This window comes from Embiotoca jacksoni, unplaced genomic scaffold, assembly GCF_022577435.1.
Source record: "Embiotoca jacksoni isolate LCO1_2020_lvr unplaced genomic scaffold, fEmbJac1.0.p SCAF_7, whole genome shotgun sequence".
NCBI classification, from domain to species: domain Eukaryota; kingdom Metazoa; phylum Chordata; class Actinopteri; family Embiotocidae; genus Embiotoca; species Embiotoca jacksoni.
Window position 1 is genome coordinate 9,811,908 of NW_027185425.1, and position 21,134 is coordinate 9,833,041.

At 41.2% G+C, this 21,134-nt stretch overlaps 2 protein-coding genes across 5 annotated transcripts in view; one reads left to right on the plus strand and one right to left on the minus strand.

Annotated features, from left to right (window-relative positions):
• Positions 1-10,270, plus strand: part of dtnbp1b (dystrobrevin binding protein 1b) — a 30,001-nt gene extending 19,731 nt beyond the window's left edge. Inside the window, exons 4-6 of the mRNA XM_069176492.1 lie at positions 3,164-3,331; positions 7,446-7,589; positions 8,012-10,270. Of these exons, the coding sequence (XP_069032593.1) occupies positions 3,164-3,331; positions 7,446-7,589; positions 8,012-8,355 (656 nt within the window). The 3' untranslated portion in view covers positions 8,356-10,270. The remainder of the gene's footprint in view (positions 1-3,163; positions 3,332-7,445; positions 7,590-8,011) is intronic.
• A 3,905-nt stretch (positions 10,271-14,175) lies between these two features.
• The window catches only part of jarid2b (jumonji and AT-rich interaction domain containing 2b), a 104,811-nt gene continuing 97,852 nt past the window's right edge, over positions 14,176-21,134 (minus strand). For all 4 annotated transcript variants that reach the window (XM_069175702.1, XM_069175701.1, XM_069175700.1 and 1 more), the window contains 9 exons: positions 20,951-21,069; positions 20,659-20,729; positions 20,248-20,362; positions 19,985-20,090; positions 19,679-19,861; positions 18,732-18,862; positions 18,005-18,191; positions 17,398-17,505; positions 14,176-16,842 (listed from right to left, as the gene is read on the minus strand). In XM_069175702.1, the coding sequence (XP_069031803.1) occupies positions 16,591-16,842; positions 17,398-17,505; positions 18,005-18,191; positions 18,732-18,862; positions 19,679-19,861; positions 19,985-20,090; positions 20,248-20,362; positions 20,659-20,729; positions 20,951-21,069 (1,272 nt within the window). In that variant the 3' untranslated portion in view covers positions 14,176-16,590. The remainder of the gene's footprint in view (positions 16,843-17,397; positions 17,506-18,004; positions 18,192-18,731; positions 18,863-19,678; positions 19,862-19,984; positions 20,091-20,247; positions 20,363-20,658; positions 20,730-20,950; positions 21,070-21,134) is intronic.

Below are 21,134 nucleotides of genomic sequence, written 5' to 3' on the forward strand. Positions count from 1 at the left end.
TGCAATGATATATTTGAAACCACCAGATTATTGTTCAGATTTTTGGACCATTTGATAATCATGTGACTTTCTTGGCAGCTCTTAAAGCTTGTTTGTTTGTGTGTAGACTTGATTCAGAGAGGAAGAACAAGTTAGTCCTGGCAGGCGGACAGAGAAACAGATGGATGCATTCAGTCAGCAGGTACAGAGATGATGTAAATAAATAGTCAGTGCAGGCTAATAATGGTTTGAGAATTAGATTACAGACAAAAAGGTAAAACAGGATCCAGCTCCATTGTTAATGTTGTCTGTCCACAAGCCCTAATTGCAACTAAACAAATTTCCTTCTTTCTCCCTGACTCCCTCTCTATCCACTGCTACCAAGCCTACACAATGCTTGACAATCTTAACAAAGCTTCCCTGAGGCCTCTAATCTAATAAAGCCGTTGGTACAAGACATCCACACACACAAACGCACTCACACACCTGCCAGCAGCAAGGGAAGGGAAGGGTAGAGTCAAGGGGGAAAGATGAAGGAGTAATGGGACAAAGACGAGTCTTCAGATAAATGAGATAAATTGGATACCAAGTGAGGAATGACAGAGAGAGCGCGCTTCTTTTCCAAGTCTCCGAGGGCTGATGGTGTCTGTGAGCTCTGCTGGGATCTCATTGTTCGTGTGCGTGTGCGTGTGCGTGTGTCTCCATCCATCTGGTGCAAGCCACACATCCTATTTTATCGACACCCCGGCCTGTGTGAGGAAGCCCAATCCTTGATCCTGCAGTTGGGAGGGTGGAGACTGCCTGAGCAAAATATGTAAATATGTTGCAATTGAACAATGTACTGCACTCTAGGAATACCTCCGTTTCACAAAATCCCACAAGTCAACGCACAATAGACGGTGTGGTAAAATGCACTGAACAAAAGTATAAACACAACACTTTTGTTTTTGCCCCCATTTTTCATGTAAGACTTCTTAGATCATGAACGCGAACATGAAATGAATGGGCAACAGTTTCGGTTGACATTCCTGCTGTCAGCATGCCAAATACTCGTGCTCTCAAGACGTGCGACATCTATGGCATTGTTTTGGAAAGTCAGTACTCCTCTGACTCTCCTTCCTTGATAAAAGTACACATTTTAGAGTGGCCTTTTCATTGCGATCCGTCCAAGGCACACCTCAGCCATACATATCAGGTGGATGGATTATCTTGGCAAAGGTTGAGTACTAACTAATGTGGATTGTAACGAATTTGTGAACAAAACTTGAGAGAAATAAACCTTTTGTGTGCATAAAATGGGAGCGAAAACAAAAGTGTTGCGTTTATATTTTTGTTGAGTGTACATTTCAGGTATTCCTTATAGACTTACAATAAGCTTTGAGCAGTGGAAAACAGAATGCAACATTCTTGATTCATTTTGTTGAGGACAGTTGGTGTCAAATAGAGAAAATGAACAGGAGTATATTCAAGGAAAGACATCTTTTTAACCCCTTGCTGCCTAAATTGTATGTTTTATGTCAAAACGGGATCAAAGATATGGGTCACATTAGACTTTTCATATGTAATGACTGGCCCCTGCCACAGTAGTTAGTACACGGTCTTATATAATGCTGTCGTCTATCAGAGGGAGACAAGAAAACTAAAGAGACAGCCGGCCTAAGACTCCAGGCTGCTGCAGTGCCCACACAAACACACTCACGTTTCCTTCACTTCAGAGGAATATTACATTGACTTACATTTGTGCACTGGAGACTTACTAACCCTAATTTGAGGCATTAGTTATTACCTCTTGCCTAACCCTAACCTTAAATCCTATAACCCACACCCAAATCTTATCCATAATCTAATTCTATAGGGACCTTCTTTTTGTCCCAAATATGTGAGTGTGTAAACAGATCTACATCCGGACAACACGAGTAATACAACGACACGCACTCACACACACATGCACATGTACAATCTAAGTGTCGTCAAAAGGCAACTGGACTTGCTTGAAATTCTTGAAGAGGTTTCAACTCTCATGAGAGTCAGTTCTTCAGAACTGAAGAAGTCTTTTCAGATGAGAGTTAAAACATCTTAGAGAATTTCAAGGTAGTCCAGTTGCCCTTGGATAACACTTAGATTGACCATGACCTGGCTGAGTGATAATCCCAAAAGATTTATGCACATGCACACAAACAGAGACCATTTCTCTGTCAGCAGGTTCCTGCCTTTTATCTTCTTATCACCCCTTCTTTGGAATATGCTCCTCCCTAAACTGCCAGCACAGGTGTTATGAGCACTGCTTAGGCCAATCACAGTCTGCCCTGGAGTCCTGCATGGACCAATCAGAAAGCCCAAGCATTAAGTAAATGTTCATCTAACCCTTATATATGTCAAATTCTATGTGTCTTGGTTTCCTGACTCACTGAGAGTTTCATGCGTGAGACTTCTGTGAGTATGGTACCTCCTGTGCAACTCAGAGGAGTACTGACTTACAGAATGTCGGATAAATCACAGAATATGTGAATGCTTCAGAGCACCAGGTTCTCCATCTACTTCTGCCTCGGGGAAGACTGACCTGTCAAGAATGAGCTTGGCTTTGAGTCATTAATATAGAATTACAGAGCTTTTTACAGAGTTTTGGTCATTTGTGTAAAAGTCAGATACATTAATCTGTGGCTTTAATCAAAAGATATTTTCTAATTTACCTGTTGTTGTTGATAAAAAAAAAAAAAATTTGAGCAGATTTTTAGGTAATAAGTGACAGCAGCTGGATTTTGAGCCAAAGAGAAATTGTCCTTATTTTGGTGGTTGTCCAGGTTTAAAATTTTCATTTTTCCACATTTAGGTTTGTTTGAGGAGGTTTGTTTAATAGTCTGGCTGAAACCATCAAATCATATTGGTATGTAGGGAAACAGTCTGGCTTGTTTGTATTTCTTAAACTAGTCATAATTTGGGCGGCACTAAGCGCAGGATGCAATGACAGTGCCAATTTTTTTATTTTTATTTTTTTTTCGGTGGGGGCGGGGGCAGACTTGTTTTAGTGGAACATTTTTACATTGCGAAGTGAGCATTGACTTAAAAAGGTCTAAATCTCAGTAAAACACTTAACCTCATAAAATAACTAGTGGCCAACAGCAGCTGCTATTTAGTCCTGGTTAAATATTCTCATTGTCAAAACTTTCTTCTTCTGTGTTTCTAGTGGAGCTGGATGCGGAGCACGCACAGAGAGTCCCGGGGGCAGAACAAGGAGGGGCACCGCCTCCCCAGGTCAAGCTGAAAGAGAGGCAGAAGTTCTTTGAGGAGGCCTTCCAGCAGGACATGGAGCAGTACCTGTCCACCGGCTACCTACAGATTGCTGAGAGGAGAGGTGAGAGGGAGGAGCTGTGAGGTCAGAAGTTCCTCACAAACACCAGTCACGCTCTTTGATGATATTCAAGAAGCTTGAAATGTCAAAATTTTGGAGGTCTGATGCTTAGACAGGAAAATGTTGAGGTTTAGGTTGTGGTGTGTGCAGCTTATTCAAGGGTGAACGCAAAGCCATCCAGCATTAAAATGAATTAACTTCAGAGTCCTGATACAATCAGCCGAAACTTTCACACTTCGACTGCCCATCACAAAATTGAGCCATAATAGCTTTCTGCAGCGAGGCCACGCTCTCCAAGTGCCTGTCGCTTAACACACAAGAAGAGTCATTACTTGGAAAAATGCCACCAAAGCCATATAAATGTACTCTTCCCCTGGGATTGTAATAGAATCCTGCTGCAGTCTACTTCATATACCGCTGCCAGGAGTCTGCAGGGGATGTGCTGAAACGAGCGATTGCAGGAGATACGCACCCTGCACCCTGAAAGATGTTACGGACTCTACCGGCCACTGTTTTGTAATGCGATGTTTCTTCTTCTTCTTTTACTCATCTGTCCTCCTCCCTTAATCCCCTGGAAATGGTTTATTAGAGCAGATTGTGGAGCGGTAAGGAAGGAGGGAACGATGGAGCAGAAGGAAAGAGACTTAAGGATGTGTGAAGGAGAGAATGTGTGAGTCTTGTGTTCTCACTGTCATTTAGAGTGGCTTTTTTATTTTTATTTTTTTTATCAGTGCAGTGTTGTTTTTAATAAACCTTAAAAACCAAAACAATCACTACAGCCAGTTTTGAGGTGAAGTGAGTGAAATATTCAGAGCTCAGTATCCAAAGACGAGTTACAATATACTGATGTAGACTCTTCAGTTTACGGTAGGATGTGTAAGACGTAACGATTCTGGTGAAACACATCTGAAACCGGGGCTACTAGACGAGTGATGAACCCACAGCACACTGCGACTCACTAATCTTGAAGTGGCTGCAAATCCTTACACCGAAGAAGAGCAAGGATACAGCCGGAGAGAGGAGAGAGGAGAGGGAGAGATACGGAGAAGAAACTGAAAGAAGACAGTCAAGGAAGAGAGAGAATGAGCTGCGGATGTCATAAGCCACTGAGCCATCAAAAGCTAGTCTCAGGGGCCCTTTCTCACACACGCACACACACACACGCGCGCGCGCGCACACGCACACACACACACACACACACACACACACACACACACACGCACACACACACAGGCAATCACATACACCGCCCACAATCTCACTGCAGGCAAAAGCAGTCCCTCCCAGCGAGGGGGAACCTTTTAGGCAAGGTCACAGTGGGGCTAAAAGAAAAACATATTAGAGGCAGTCACATGTAAGCGATGCTCTCACCGCACTGCTTCCCGGACCAAGACTGTCACTACGACAGTGTAAGTGTGGATGTTAAGTGTGTGTCTCTGTGTGCAGTTTTGTTTATTTATGTCCACATGCTGGAAATGGAGCTCCATTTGGGGCTGAGAAGAGAATAGGTGTCCTCCGTACTGTGTCTGGTGAGGCTGACTGGCTGCTACTGTATGTGGTGGTAATTGCATAGCTGACAAGGGAGATAAGGACGTGCACATGAGAAGAGGCTGCGTACTGAGGAGTCATTAGATTTAAGACCCCAGTTCCTCGAAAACACGTCACAGAAAGCTCCACCGCTGTCTTCACCGGGAAGGAGGAGTTTGTGTTAACGTACTTCATTTACGGGTGTTTTTTTTGTGTTTATGCGTTTCATAATCAGTTTATATGTATTTATTTTGCATGTGTGGACATTCAGATGAAATACCAAAAGGTGAGGCATCTGAAAGACGTGACCCTCACTTGTGTGTCTGTGTGTGATCTTGTTGTATTTATCTAACTGTTTAAAGGACAGGGAGACTTTTTGGGCAGTCTCCAAGGGAAATAACATTCCCCTTCTTTCTCTCTTTCTTCACTCTTTCTTCTGCTCTCCTTCCTTCCCTGTGCCGCCCTCTTCTGCTCTCCTCATTTCCTTGAGGTACGGTAGCCAATGGCATCTTCTCTCACTGCTGTGTAACGACCAATCATGTCGCTTCCTCCTCTTGCTCTCACCCCTCAGCCTCCCCTCTCACCCCCTCAGCGCACTGACTTGGCTGTTTGTGACGCATGCAGCACATCATGATAGTGAACATGGGGGGCGGGGGGGGGGGGGGGTTGTAACCCTGCAAGGTGGTGAATCCAGGAGTGTATTAGCTTGTCTGTAAAAGGACTTTCCAATGATTTATATCATATACTGACCCCGTGTTTTACACTGAACTAGTTAGTTTGCCAGTTTTGATGCCGTTTCAGCCACATTGATATAGTCCATTAAAGTAGTACATGAATTAAGGACACTTATGGGCCTCCTTGTTGTCAGAACAGTAACAACCACACTAAATTCTCTTTATGTATCATAATAATGTGGACAATGTACATTCAGCCATGATACACTTATGCTTAGGGTAAGGAAACCTCAACTGTTAGTTTGAATCTGTTTTCAACATCTTGCACAGTGGGTAAGCTGTCGACTAACATGTCCTAAAGTAACAGTGGGGGGGGGGGTGGGGAAGGCTTCAGCTTCGCTTAACTTTAGAACTGAAAATGAGGAAACAGCTCCCCTGGCTACGTCCAACGGTATAACAAGATCAGCCTACCTGCTAATTACAGCCCAGTGTTACGCCACCCGTCAGTCCACTTAAGGATACTGTTTCAGTGTCACATTTTGCGTCGCTGAAGCGTGAAAATTACACACACACACACACACGAGGTCATTTGACAAAAAGTACAAAGTACAAAATAGGGATGGGCATTTTAAGCAAAAATACCATTCAAAATTTGCTCTGAGCTATTTGATTATTAATCGGTTGTACTATCTATATTTTTTTTTTTGAAAGAGTTCCACACAGAACTTTCTGACAGCTGGAGTTGTCTTTGCATGTTTTTCCCGTTCGCACTGTGGCATCTAATCTCACAGCACCATAAGATTTAACCTGGCAAAGCTCTGGAGCCTGGTAGCAACCTGGCACACAGCTTTTAGGCACACTATGGCCACCTTCTGACCTATTACAACAAGAGGGGAAATGAAGAAGAACGATAGTGGCAGATATTAATAGATTTTTTTTTTTAATATATATATATATATATATATATTTTAACCACTATTTGAATATTTGAAAATAATCTCCCATCGATGGTACGGAAGTGGTAAAGTCCAAGGAAAGAGATAGGCTGGAGGTGGTTGGATGGATTTAACACAGGACTATCACCGAGGAGAAGCGGGTTTGATTTAATAAGAAAGTGATGTGGATTTCTGTAAATATATCTATTCCTAACTTTGACCAAATAGTTGTAGTCTGACCACATTTTTTTTTTTTTTCCCCTAAACATAACCATGTGGTTTTTCAGGCCTCTGTGAGGCAAAAATGTGACACAGTATGCCGTAGTGGACGTCTGCGTTACACGCTGTCGTCGTGATACCGGGTTGCTAATCAACATGTTATATCTCATTTGTTTATTCTGCACAAAAAATAAACGAAAACACAAGTTGTGTTTTTTCCAGATAAGCTTGCAAGCTGTCCTGGAAGTCGGCACTGATCGCGTGGCAGCCTTACAGTGACGACAATACTTCAGGAAGTCACTTCTCCGGCTCGAGTTACAGTAAAACGTATCAGTAAAGTTTAAAAGGTGCTGAAGGCAGATTTGTTGCCTCTGGTACGAACAGTGCCAGGTTTGCTGTTTCCCCTTGTTGTTGTTTTTTTTTAATATTTTTATTCTTCACTTAAAGTTATATTAGGCGTTGCTTGTGCTCTTCATATACAGCTTGCAACAGACAATGACCTGCCAATCCATTATTTGTGGTACTAACGCTTTGGATTTTAAGGTAAACAAAAGGTTATTTGTGTGCACTGTACACGAGCTTACCCATTTCAAAATGCCATCCAGCTTCAGTGTGCCCATTTGCTTCTGCCTTTGTTTTTGGAGCGCAACAAAAAAAAAAAAAAAAAAAAAGAAGGTCTCTCTTCCTGGACTCGGCCCCTTGCTGCTGCATTCCGGATGCTTTTATGTTCGCTAATATCGCACTGTCCCGTGTTGTGTGTAGAGCCAATAGGCAGCATGTCGTCCATGGAGGTGAATGTGGACATGCTGGAGCAGATGGATCTGATGGACATGTCTGACCACGAGGCTCTGGACGTGTTTCTGCACTCTGGAGGAGAGGACAACAGCGCAGCCTCGCCTGTGGCAGGTAGGGAGGCACGCACACACACACACACACACACACACACACAGAGGACAAATACTTGTACCTACACTAAATATATGAAATTCTTTTCAACTGCAAGAACTTGAACTTGAATAACTTTCTACAGCTAATTTGTGTAAAATTCACTGAAGCAGAAATTTATGACTCAGAAGAATGACGAGCAAATTATTTTTGATGTGATGCACCAACAACATCTGTCCATATCTGCTTGGTAAACTTCTTGGTACACTGAAAAATCTACAGCATCCAACTAGCAGCACCTATTCATCTAAAAAAAATAAGTTGATGCAACTGAATCTCTGCTACATTTTGGTTGAATGAATTTAAAACATCCTCCTGCCACCATAAGAATATATATGTAACACAACATGTGAAGTTATCATAGTCCTCCTCCTGTCCGTCAGGTCCAGATGTTGAGTCCTTCACCACGGAGATCAGCCTCCAAGTTCCCACGCAGGCTGAGCTCCGACACAAGCTTTCTTCCCTGTCGTCCACCTGCACCGACTCAGCCAGCCAGGACACAGAGGCCGGGGAGGAGGATGAAGATGAGGAGGAGGAGGAGGCGACTGAGCAAGGGGGAAGTGGCGTCGCAGGATCAGTCGGAGGAGGAGGAGGAGGAGGGAGGAGGAGAAGGCCCCCCGTGGAAGTGACCCTGGATGAAGAAGAGGTGCACTCCGACATAGTGTTGGTGGACAGGGTGGATCAAGAGGAGCAGACCAGCAAAGACTGTGAGGAGAGCAGGCTGTAGGTTTGAGGAGAGTTGGACTGGATTTAAACACAAACACCCCCCCCCCCCCCCACAGCTGCCAAATCAAACTCAGATATTCAACAATATTGGCTTTGTTCTTATTTTTCCTTCCAGAAATAAGAAACACACATGCTAGAAAACACTTTGAGGTTGCACTAACTGCCACATGACCTTGCCTTAAAAGACCACTGATTTTAGTTTTCAATTCTAATTGAATCTTGTAAAACAGGTTTGAGTTTCCGTTACGCGTAACGGCACCGGACGGTCAACATGCACGTTAACAGTTTGACATTTTTCTGAGAAGCCTCTAATATTCTGTTTCTGTTTTAAAGCCTGTTACTGACACTGTAAGTGACGAGAATACATAAATACACCGAAATCATTCAGATGACCCTTTGAGGTAGTTTCCTGTCATGCTCCATGCTAATACTTTAGCACATACTGTGCTTACAGACTTCCAGCTGTTAGAAAGTGTTATAGATAACAAGTTGAACTTTACAGAACGTGTGATGGTGTTTTTAACTAACATGTACTCACCAAAATTAAGAGGCAATCACCAGCACTATCAGGATTATGTTCAGTTAAAATGTTACCACAGGACACACGGGTGAAATATGTTTTTGCTCATTAAAAGTAAGTCTTTTTGGACTTATGTTGGCACCCAAAATATCAAACAACCCGGATGGTTTTGGCTTTATCTGCCCGGGTTTTCAGATGTATGTAGTCAGAGATTTCCACTGCTATCCTAATGAAATGCAGAAGTAAGGAATACTTTAGTGCTTAAAACTTTGAAAAATCCTGTTTAACATTTTCTAAATTGTGTGATGACTGATGACCGATTGTGTGGAATAATTCGCAGACCTCTACTGTCTACAGCTTACGCAGAAATTATTTCTCTGATACGTCATCACTCGGGCTACTAAAACCTATCCTCGGTAAATATTTTCGCTTTTGTAAATTGGGTGAATTGTCCCTTTAATACAGCAAACCCTAAAGAATTAGCAGAGAACAAGTGACGAATGATCTGCTGGGACCACGAAGATGAAATCTGAATAACCTTATGGATAAATTAAACTCCCCCAAAGTATTCCTTTTAAGGGTTTATAAGCTACAATGTAAACTCCTAATTTCATACTACTTTTGTGCCATTGGCAGTGACAAACAGGCTGGCGGGCACCTGGCAGTTGGTTACATGACACAGTACTGTACAGCAGACGCAGTGATGAAGTTCAGGTTCAATAATATCAGTGATTTGACAGACACCCGTAGACAGGAGACAGTTACCCTTCGCCATTCCCTCGACCAGTAATATTTGGGCGAGCTTCTCCTTTTTGAACGAGGACCAAATCCCTGTCGTGGACTGTGTGCGACGCACTGGACAACGCCCGGAAGGTTTAACTGTGTCCAGACCTTTTTGTCAGGAAATGTTGACATTTGTGCGATGTGACAGCATTACTCCTTCCTTTCTTTCCCCTTGCCTACGATTTTCTGACTTGTTGGTAATAAATGTTTGTCCCCCCCAAGCACTGTTTAATTTTCATCTGAGCATTTCAGGAACAACTTAAAGAATGAAATGTGAGCAGGATTGAGAGTTTGAGCTTGTTAACGGGTCCCCTTGCGCTCACTCTGGATTTACAGTCCTGCCGGAGCTTTTATAACAAATGGAAAGCTGACACGGTAAAGAATGGATATATGGATCGAGGATATTCTGCAGGACAGGAAAAGAGTTTTTGAAATAGAGGGGTTTTGTTTTTTTTTCTTATAATCTGTGTATATTCATTATTACAGTTAAATATATATATATTTTTTTTAAATGAAGACAAGGAACACTAGAGCCACACTGAGAGTAAATGTCTTTCCGTGTCCGATAGTGGATGTGTTGGTTTATTGTGAGTAATAAATAGCTGGTGTTGATGCATGGCCGTGTACTTTAAGGTTATGAAGAGCTTCAGAGCCAGTCTGCACACACGCTGTGCATAGAGTCAGACGGTCTGTGTTAATCGGACATAAGAGCTCACCTCATTCTGTATCTTCTTATAGATCCTGATAATGCCAACGTAAGGCCCATTTGCAGCTTTTGTTTGCTGAAACCGGTTTCTCACTGCAGTGTTTTGACATTTGTACTGTCATAAAACGGTCAGTTCACCTAAATTACACATTTTGTCATTTACCTCCAGCTGAATGGAGACACAGGTAATTTTGGCTTCCCCCCCCCCCCCCCCCCCCCAGGATTCAAAAAAGCATCCAGGACTTTTTCGCGAAGTTTTTTTTTTATTATTGTTGCGATTTAAAATGCTTGATTTAGCAGCAGATTTTCTCAAATAATGCGAGTTTTGAGTGAGTGTTTCCTGTGAAATTGCGGGACTTTGAAAAAATTGCAAACCGAGAAAGAATAATGCGTTTTTGTTTTAAGCACTACCTGATAACGAAATAAATATGTAATCACTTCCTTTGAAGTGCTGCATGTCACAGAAATATTTAGTTCTATCTTTTTTTCTTTTTTTTTTTAACTTTAAAAACCATTAAGCTAAAAGTTACCCAAAAAAAATCATTAAAGTGACAGCTTTACAGAAAAGACTGTCTGTGACTAATGCGGAATACGACGACGACATCAACTGCCAAAATAAGAGCTTAAGATGCTTTTCAATTCATGTTAATTCAACACAAAGGCCTACTGTATGCACAAAACCAAAGTGCAGTCTCTCACGACTTGTGAAAACGTGTACCAAATTATTTTAGCACACAGTAATATATAATCACTTCCATTGACAATAAGCATGTAATTAGAAAATTTGAACGTGAAGATCACATTTCCCGCGAACACCGTCACTTTCGGTTCTCCCGCTCGAGTTAAGAGAAAAAAAAACCCACCACGACATGTACTGTATATAAATGAACAGCTTTGAGTCGCAAACTGCAGCAGCATTATTTTAAACTGCACTAATACTCCCACATTACTGAGAAAATACCAAATTTGTCCCCCCAATATTGAGTAGAAAATATGTCAGATATACTCTCCTTCTATGAACGCCATCAAAAGTTCTGCCGCCTGTTATATGCTGGTTATCTTCAATATATTTCCCATTGTTCAGGAAAACCTAATTGTGTGACCCCCCCCCCCCCCCCCCCCCCCCGACTGCCACCACACCCAACCAACCGGTGCTTAGCCTCTTGACAATTCACACAATGTTGGACCTTTCCGTTTGATCAGAAAACAGCTGTAACGTCGCTCTGCTCTAAACCACCAGACTCTTATTAATAAAAAAAAAAAAAAACAGTTGTTTTAACGTGTAGAAAACGGAATTTGAGTCTGGTGGCTTTAATCGGAGCGACGTGGGCCTATGGGTAGGTAGCCTAACGTCCCGTAATACAGACATATTAATATCTGTCGGTGATATTTATCAGTGATCCTTGAGGTTTGTAGGTTTCCCAAGTGAAGATACTAAAGAATGCAAAGTTTATCCTGGTGAGAATGTCGAGTGGGAAACCATATAATTACATTTTTATGACATTTTGGATGACGTACTATATTATGATATTTTTTGACGGTTTGGACTACATACTATACGATGACATTTTCATCAAACTTTGGACGACATACTATGCTTTGACATTTTTATGACACGTTGGACGACGTACTATACTAGGACATTTTTTTTTTTTACATTTTGGAGGACACACTATAGTATGACGTTTTTATGACATTTTAGACAACAGACTATAGTATGATTTTGTTGAGTTTTTGGACGAGAAACTAGGGTATGACATTTTTACGACAGTTTTGACTTCATAATATTTATTCTATACATTCGATACTATGGAAGATTTTGCTGAACTTAAACACGGATTTGATTATATAGAAGTGACATCTGTATTGGATATACATGTTTTCCTTCCAAGAACGCCCTGCTGATACAGGAACGTAGGGTCAGCTAGGGTCAACTGCAGATCAGTTGCATAAGATGAATTTTTCTCCGACAACATACTATAGTATGATAATTTTTTTTACATTTTGGACGACATACTATAGTATGACTTTTTGATGAGTTTTTGGACGAGAAATTAGGGTATGACATTTTTCGGACACTTTTGACTACGATACATTGTATGAAATTCTTTTGACATTTTGGACAACATTCTATACCATTAATTTTTTTTTTTACATTTTGAAAGATATACCATAGTATGACATTTTGGACATTTTGGACGACACACTATAGTATGACTTTTTTAAAAAAAAAATATTTTGGGCGAGATCTTTGACTTTCAATATGTATTTCATATTTTGGAGGACATGCTAGAGTATTACTTTTTTTTTTTTCAAATTTTGGACAACATGCTATAGTATGACTTTAAGACATTTTGGACGACTTTATAGAGTATGACTTTTTTGTCACATTTCGGACGACATTGACTTTGCATTGTCATGCATATGAGTTTTTGATATACTTTGGACATGACATTTTTTGGACATGACATGCATGGCTCTAGCTGGAATCAAAACAATAACCTTCTGACTGAGAGGCACCAGCACTGACCACTGCACCAGTGATGACATGCTATAAAGTATTATTTTGATAACTTTTCATCCCAAACATGTTAAAAGTGAACTTTACTCAAATTAATTTTAGGTCACTTTTTGGACTTTTTATGACTTTTCTTTGAATATTTTGGACAACATACTTTGGATATTTTGGATGACTTTTCATGCCTTTTTGGAGTATGACCTTTTTCTGAACTGACATGCATGCCTCAAGTTACTTCTCACAGTGAAGCAACTGCTCTAACACCACTGTGTCGTATGGTGATGGTGAATCAACTTTTAGTGAAGTTGAAACATTTGGAGATATTGAAAAAGTTTAGCATACACTACACATTACAGGAAGATATTTAATATCACTGCAGATCCCCTTGAAAACATGTATATCTACTATCCAAAGAATGTCTGCGGCAATTTTGGTCACATTTGAATGAATATTTGTGGACGGTGGAGTTATAGGTTGAGGTGAGCCAAAGATTTGTCACAATGCTGTCCAGCTCCTAGGAAGGTCGGTGGCGCAGTGTTTAGTACTGCTGCCTCTCAGCCAGAAGGTTTGGGGTTCATGACTTTGTCATGACTTTAAAAAAAATTATACTATAGCATGTCATCCAAATTATGAAAAAAAAAAGTCATACTACAGCAAATAGTGACCTAACAGTCATGTTTAGGTCACTTTTTGGACGTGCTATAGAATGACTTTAATATCATGACTTTTGGGTCACTTTTTGGCCGCCACGCCACGGGCACACCAATCGACGAAAACAAATTCTCACGATAACTTTTTAATTCCAAACATGTTAAAAGGGCACAGACTCAATTTCAAGTCGGTCAGACAAAATCTGGAGGAGTTTGTTAAAGTACAACTTGTGTGAATCGGCAAAAATGGCGACTAAATTCAAAATGGCGGACTTCCTGTTGAGTTGACGTAATGGTGCAGTGTAACTTTTTTGTACGTCTAGGTGTGATACACATGTCCACCGAATTTCGTGCATGTAGGTAAATGGAGCCGCCGCCGGGGCATCTGTTTAGGGGCCGGCAGCGAGCCATTTGGCCACGCCCACTCGCGACACAACTAAAATTAAAAAAAATTTCGCCGGGAGAGACGGGTGTACTGACTTTCATGAGTTTTTGAGTACGATAAAGCCTCCAGAAATGCAGTTGTTTACAGAGAATCATAATCGCCATCGGTGCTCGGGCCCTAATTATAAAAGATCCGTAAAATAATTATTTCTTGCAGTCATGTCAAAAGTCTGCACACAGAGAGACACACAAACAGGTCGGAAAGAAATGACAGTGAATTGTCGGTAAGTTTTTATTAAACCTTAAGTACAAACTGCAAAAGTAAAAAACTGTCAATATAACCAACATGAGACTCTCTTTCCGAATGGAGGGAAAGGCCGAGATACGGCACTAATAAATTAAGTCACCAGAGACCCCACTGTGAGCAAGTAGTTTATACTGTAGAAAATGGAAGAAACAAAACAATAAGAGAACTGAAAAACAAAGAAAAAAAAAAATCCCATCTGAATAAAATATATTGTAAGGCCATAAAAACTTGACAACCACATTTTTTTATGTTGAAAACACCCGACTTGGTATTTCATTAAATAGTCCTAAAACAGTTCAGTCTTCTGCAAGGGACAACAACCAACAAACTGGATTATAGGATTTTTTTTCCTTGACAGTCACCACTGGCAAGCTCAGTGCAACATGAGTAGCTACTACATTTTTGTTGAATTTTCAGTAATGAAAATGTAAAAACCCATTTTTTTTTTTTTTTTTTTTTTGTGAACATATCTTTTTTTCCCTTTTCTTTAAAAAAGTAAAGCTAAACAAACAAAACTAGGTTGGGGGGCAGTCATTGGCTACTCAATATCTTCTTTCTTAGTGATATAAGCAGCACTTAAAATTTTTATACACATTTACCAGAGCAACCCTGTAAGCGTCAAACTCACATGGATGAAGAAAGGGAAATGTAAGGCTTTTTCTTCATCAAGCACCCTCCTCTGGAACATCTTCTCTCTTCTCTATTCCTTCCTTTCTTTCTTACTTAACCCCATGAAAAAGGCTCAAGTATTTAAAGAAATTTACAGGATTATGTACAAAAAAAGTTGATGTTTATTTGTGTTGGATTTTTTTCCTCTCTCTAAAAATCACTCATAATATATCTGGAAAAGGGAAAAAAAATGCAAAAGCCAAAAAACATAAGACAATAAAAGAAAAAAAAAAGAAAAACAAAACTTGGATTTGATATTTCACATTTTACACGCTTTGACTAGTGGCTCTACTTGAAATAACACATCAGATCAACAAAAGTAAAAAAACAAAAAAACACAAAATAATAATAATAATATAATATAATAATTAATGTTTACTGGTACAGATGAAACAAGAGGACTGGAAGAATGGAATGTTAACACGATTGCACATCTAGAACCAGAAAAGCCTGAGAGCCTTTCTGCCCTGTGGGGTGGGGTTGCGGGAGCTATCAGTTAGCCGTTAGCAGGCGCCAACCCCCAGATTTATACTTTTTTGTGTTGTTATACAGTAATTATAACCAACAGCACCAATAAAAAATGGATCTCCTCACTAAGTATCAGGCACCGTTTTTCACTTGCTAGCAAAGAAGGGAATCCCTCCATACTACCAGGAAGTGAGGTGAGCGGTGACCTTTCACAGGTCAAGCAGCTGTAGCTCTGCTCCTCTCACATCCACCAATGAACAGAAACATCCACAATGAGAAAAAAACAAAAAAAAATATACAGAAAACTTCTCGCAAAAAAAACAAAAAAAACCAACTAGCAAAAACAAAGCTAAAATTCAAAATAGAACTTGGAAAAAAAAAAACCTAGCCAACCAACATTATACCAACATCGTCTGTCTTTCAAGTTTTTACCTTGCATCGCCAACCCTTAAAAACAAAATATGCAGGAACTGCATCAAGAACGCATAAAATCAATAGAAAAAGGAGTCCTCTTCCTCATACCGAGGACAGAGAGAAACTTTGGGTAACTACTTGATGTCATTTTCATTTCACAAAACCGGGGAGGAGGGGGGAAAAAAAAAATAAAATAAAGGCCGCCTTTTCATTCGTCCCATGTTCACAGCTGAGTGACGCGTTTTAAGAAGGGATGGGGTTCAGTCTCAGGAGCGAGGGGAGGGCAGGAAAGAGTGATGCAAGAAAAAGGTAACAAATGTAACCCATTTCAGTTAAGGAGGGATAAAGGGTAAAAAAAAAAAAAAAGGGCCCGTCAAGTCTTCTTGTGAACGTTACACTTAATGCTTGTAAAGTTGACTCGAGGAGGGGCGGGGCGGGGGGTGCTCTAAAATCATCCAGAATAAAAACAAATTCTTCTTTCACACTAGTGCAAAAAAGACATCTTGCTTTTCTTTTTTCCTTTTTTTTTCTTTTCTTTTTTTTTTTTCCTTTTTTTTTTCTAATAAACAAGCCTGTCATACTAAGGGAGAGGTGAATATTTTTGGAGATGGGGACTGAGGTCAGGTGAGGGGATTTTCAAAGCTCAAAAACAATGAATCTGCAATATCGAGTGGCGGAGGATGGATGGATCCCGTTTAATGTAAAGAAAAGAACAAAACGAGGGAGCTGCGGAGGGTTACAGGCGTTGGAGGGGTGGTATGGAACGTGGGCACAGCACACAGGGCGGCGATGTCGAGGCGTCCCCCCCCTCCCCCCCTCAGGACACCGCCGCGGCCTTGGGTATGTGGCTGGAGGACAGGCGTGCCAGGGACACCTCTACAGTGGCCCGTTTTCGGGGGCCTCGCTTGGCCGGCGATGCTTTGGCAGAGCTTAAGCCGTGGCAGGGGTCCCCGCCTCCTTCGCTGACAATGACTCCTCCGCCAACGGCAACGGCGACGGCGACGCCACCACCTCCATTCTTTAACATGGCCCGTCCACACACCTGATTCACCAAACTGTTGATTTGCTCCTGGATGGGATAGGCACATAAATCAATCAATTTAAATGGTTTTTATTTTAATAAGACCTAAAATATTTGGAAAATAGTTTCTTTAAAATGCAGGAGCAGATTTGGAGGAAAGACTTGAGCAGGTACAATTAGAGTATTTTAGCAGAAGCAAGATTTTGGTTTCTGGACCAGATTAGATTGCAATATGAAAAGCAGGCAAGAAAAATAAAGAGTATAAAGACAAAAATACTTAATTTGCTGATTATAGCGGCAGATATGGTTTTGTTTTAGACAGAATACACATGTTCTCTCCAGCTCAGTTATTACTCTAAAGAAATTATTATTTTTGCAGTTGAGGCATGACATTACTCCCAAGTGAGATCTTTTGAGTTTATACAATCTCTTTCATGCTGCTGAAAACACACACACACACACACACACACACACACACACACACACACAATACATAAACACCATCATGGTGAATAATCTGCTCTCTAAAACCAAGCTGATGTCTCCCTCTTCTGGACAGACAGACAACTGAACCAGAGTTTAAATCAAAATGTGTCAGTTTACCTCGTCGTATCGATACATCATCTTAAGGCCTCTGCAGGATTTGTGCTTCTCCACGTAGCGCAGGGCACACTCCAGACAGAAGACCACGTTGTCAGTCTCCTGAACCACCTGCGCAGACAGAGACAGAAACAAAGAAGTTACAACACAAACCGGGGACTCGGCTCAAGAGAGTGAGGACTCGGATAAATCATTTAAATGTCTTCCATTCCTACTGTACGATGCCACTGGCAAGTCGTAACCGGGTTTGCATATATTACAACAGTACGGCGTTCATTTCAAGTGCAGTGCTGAAAAATGTAATCAACTTTAATAATTTAAGATGCTTTTAAAAGCTTCGAGTCATAAAACGCACCAGGAATGAAGTAAAATAATATGAGAATATTATTATATATAACAGGTGTAGTTAGTGTGCACGGTAGTCTATATAAGCTGGATGTGTTTACAGGGAATAAACATAATACCTACAAACCAATACAAATTATAGCCACTCTTGCAGGATTGATGATTTCATGTATAATTTGTTACGCCAATCTTTCTTGGAAAAATGAAACAAACCCATGTCATGTATGACAAGCGCTCGCGTTACAACCGTAGTGTTTACACTCACCATGGACAGGTAGCAGAGATGCTGACAGATTTGGCAGCGTCTCTCCGAGGACTCGAGTGCAAGCCATTTGCCGCGGGGCTTCTTGCGTCCCTCGCCGGTAGCCAGGCTACCATCGTGTGTGCCATAGCGGGCAGAGGAGAGCAAACCTGCGTTGTAGAGTTCCTTACGTTGGCGCATCTCTATGTTCCTATTGGACGAGAGAGATGCTCGTTAAGTTAAGATCATGAAAACCTTTGCTGCTGTTGAGTAGAAACTATTGTGCGTTAAACTGGATGTTTGTTATGGCTCCGGGAAAACCGGGGACAGCGAAACCTCCTCTATTAAAAGTTTGCAGAGGATGACGTTCAATACGATAATAACGCTGACTGAAAATATAAATAAACTACGCCTAACTTAGGTGACTGAGCTGCATAACATTGTTTCACTTTAAGTTTGAATTCCACTTTTTTTTTTAAGGTATTATTATACTTTCACACAGCAGTACATTTGGTCTTTATGAGATAAGTTAGACCACAATAATTGGCATAAGATAAGCACAGAAAATGAGGTGCCTAATGGCCACAAGCACAGTTACTGAACTGATTTCAAAAAATATCAAGCACACTACTTTTAAAAGGGTCACTGAATACCAAACTACATTTTGAAGTGCTGATCTTTATGATGACATCTTGACAGACTTTGGATTATGTTGTGTATGAGTGTGTATGTGTGCACTACTGTATCATACCTGAGGTCTTTGAGTAGGGCGGAGATGGTGGTGAGAAGAAGGCCATTGTCCCTCTTGGACTCAGCTGTGGCGATCTGATACAGTAGCTTCTCCATGGAGAAGGGTTTGGCTATACAACGACATTTCAGGTCCTGCGCAAGAAAATCAGAACATCATCAACAGACAGTTTATATTGATATATTTCTATGGGAAAATCAAAAACACAACTCCTCCCCCACCCACCCACCCCCCAAACATCAGCCATTTATTTAACTAGTTTTGTCCATCTTTTAATAGTTTACACGCATACAAATACAAGGTGTGGACTGATGTGCTCCAACAATGCTGATCATCTCCTTCGCTGTGTACAAATGAAATTGTTTGCGGTCGACTCAGATCAGTATTTGTTGCCCTCTCCTGTCATTCGTAAGTCAAAATGTTTATTTGGAGGAAAAATGTTTCAGGAAGTGCACCACAGTGCAGCACATTGTATGAATGTCATATTACCCTTGAGGGCAATCTTGGTGTCACATGAATACAATGGTATTGCTGAAGGTATATGTTCTTCCATCACCATAATGCCCCTAATGACAATGGGAAACATTTCCCTCTCTTCTATTACGGCTATAATGAGGTCCAATAGTCCAAAGGCTTCCTCATGATCACAAAAAAAAAATCTAAATATGCCCCCCCCTAAGGAGAGTTAGAGCTGCAATTACTCCTTCAAGTTCAACATGTTGGCTGATTAGAGAATCAAGCTGGAGGTTCTAAGTTCATTTCTTCATTTCAGTTTCAATCAACTTGACATAAATCAGAGCTTTAACGGGTGCAGTCCACAGGGGCCGGCGCTGTGAGGAATTACGACGCCGGAGTGAAAAAGAAACCCACTATGATTTAAAATCCGTCTTTATCTGTTTAACATGGATGGCCCATTGTGTTGCTCTGCCCACGTTGATTTATGTGCTGACCTTTGCGGCCTGGTAACCCAGGTTCATCCAGTGTGGTGTGGCAAAGTGCACCGTCTCTGACACGCTGTAGCCACAGCACACTTTAGAGACAAAGGCACCGGGGAAGCAGACCACAAACTGGCCACTCCGCTGGACCGTACGGTGAACCTTGATGCCTTCATGGCACAGCACCTCCGGAGAGATCTAGAAGATAAAACAGTGAGTGAGAGAGAGAGATACAGCAGTGTTTACATTTGTGAAACTGTACATTTTTGGTAATGAAGTGGGTTGACAAAAACACCACACTGAAAAAAAAAAAACACTTACCATGACATTCTTCTCCAACATTTCTAGTCCTGGGGTGCCATTGGCCTGAAGCAGTGTATGGACCACCTTGTCCAGCTTAGCCTTCTCCTCAGCAGGGACAGAATACCTGTCGGAGGAACACGCACACATCAGCACACACAGACTCAAACTGTTTTTGTTTTTTTTTCCCCATTGGCTTTCCTAGCTCATTTTACATATATTTATATATATATATTTCCATGACGACGGCAGAGTTTTGAGGAAACCACCCTGTGCATACTTACCAAATGCAATCAGCACCAGTGTGTAAGTAATCAATATATGGAAGGCGATTTTGGTCTCGAGACCAGCATGAGGTAGAAAAGACCATGCCAATATTTAGCCAGGGAATGGTCACCCCTGCAGAGACAGGGCGGTTTGAAAAAGACAAACCAGAACATTAGTAACTTCAGGTTACACAGCAGAAACAAAATCACACAATAACATCTGAGGTGTGCAGCTACTGAAGTAAAAGTAAAAGTCAATATTTGCATTTTTTTTTTTTTTTTTCTGGAACCAACACTTCAAACTATGTGACAACTCGTTCCTTCGTGGTACTAAATATAAGTGGAGGCATTGCAGCTTTTTTTTGTTTTGAGCAGCTACAGCTTATGCTGTATGAAACAACCTTTAGGAAAGTTCCGAGAGATCCTTACCAGGCACAGCACCCAGATGTCTCAGTATGGATCCAGAGTTATTCGGGAGGACACTGAGGTTCCATCCATGTCTGAGGAAAGGAGGAAAAGAAAAAAGAAAGGGTCTTCATATTTTGAGAGATACCAGCAGGAGATAGCTCCGTTGTTACTCTTGAATACGATGACAGTTCCTTTTGAATGTATCACTACTGAGGTTCACACTGTTTGATCAGTTAACAGGTCAAGATTGCAGACTTGCAACACTGGCAGAATATTTTGTCCAAACTTATGAGGTACATACGAAGTAACTTACTTTGAAAATGGCTCTGATTTTCCTGTGGGGAAACCACTGCCATGTGTACTGGTGTCCACCTTCCCACAATGCACTGCCACGTGGCTGTCCCTCTGCTCTACGATCCTCCAGTACTCTTGCTGCAAGAGGGGGGGGGGGGGGAAATGTAAAGCTGGTAAGTGGAAGAGTGCATGAAACAGGGTAC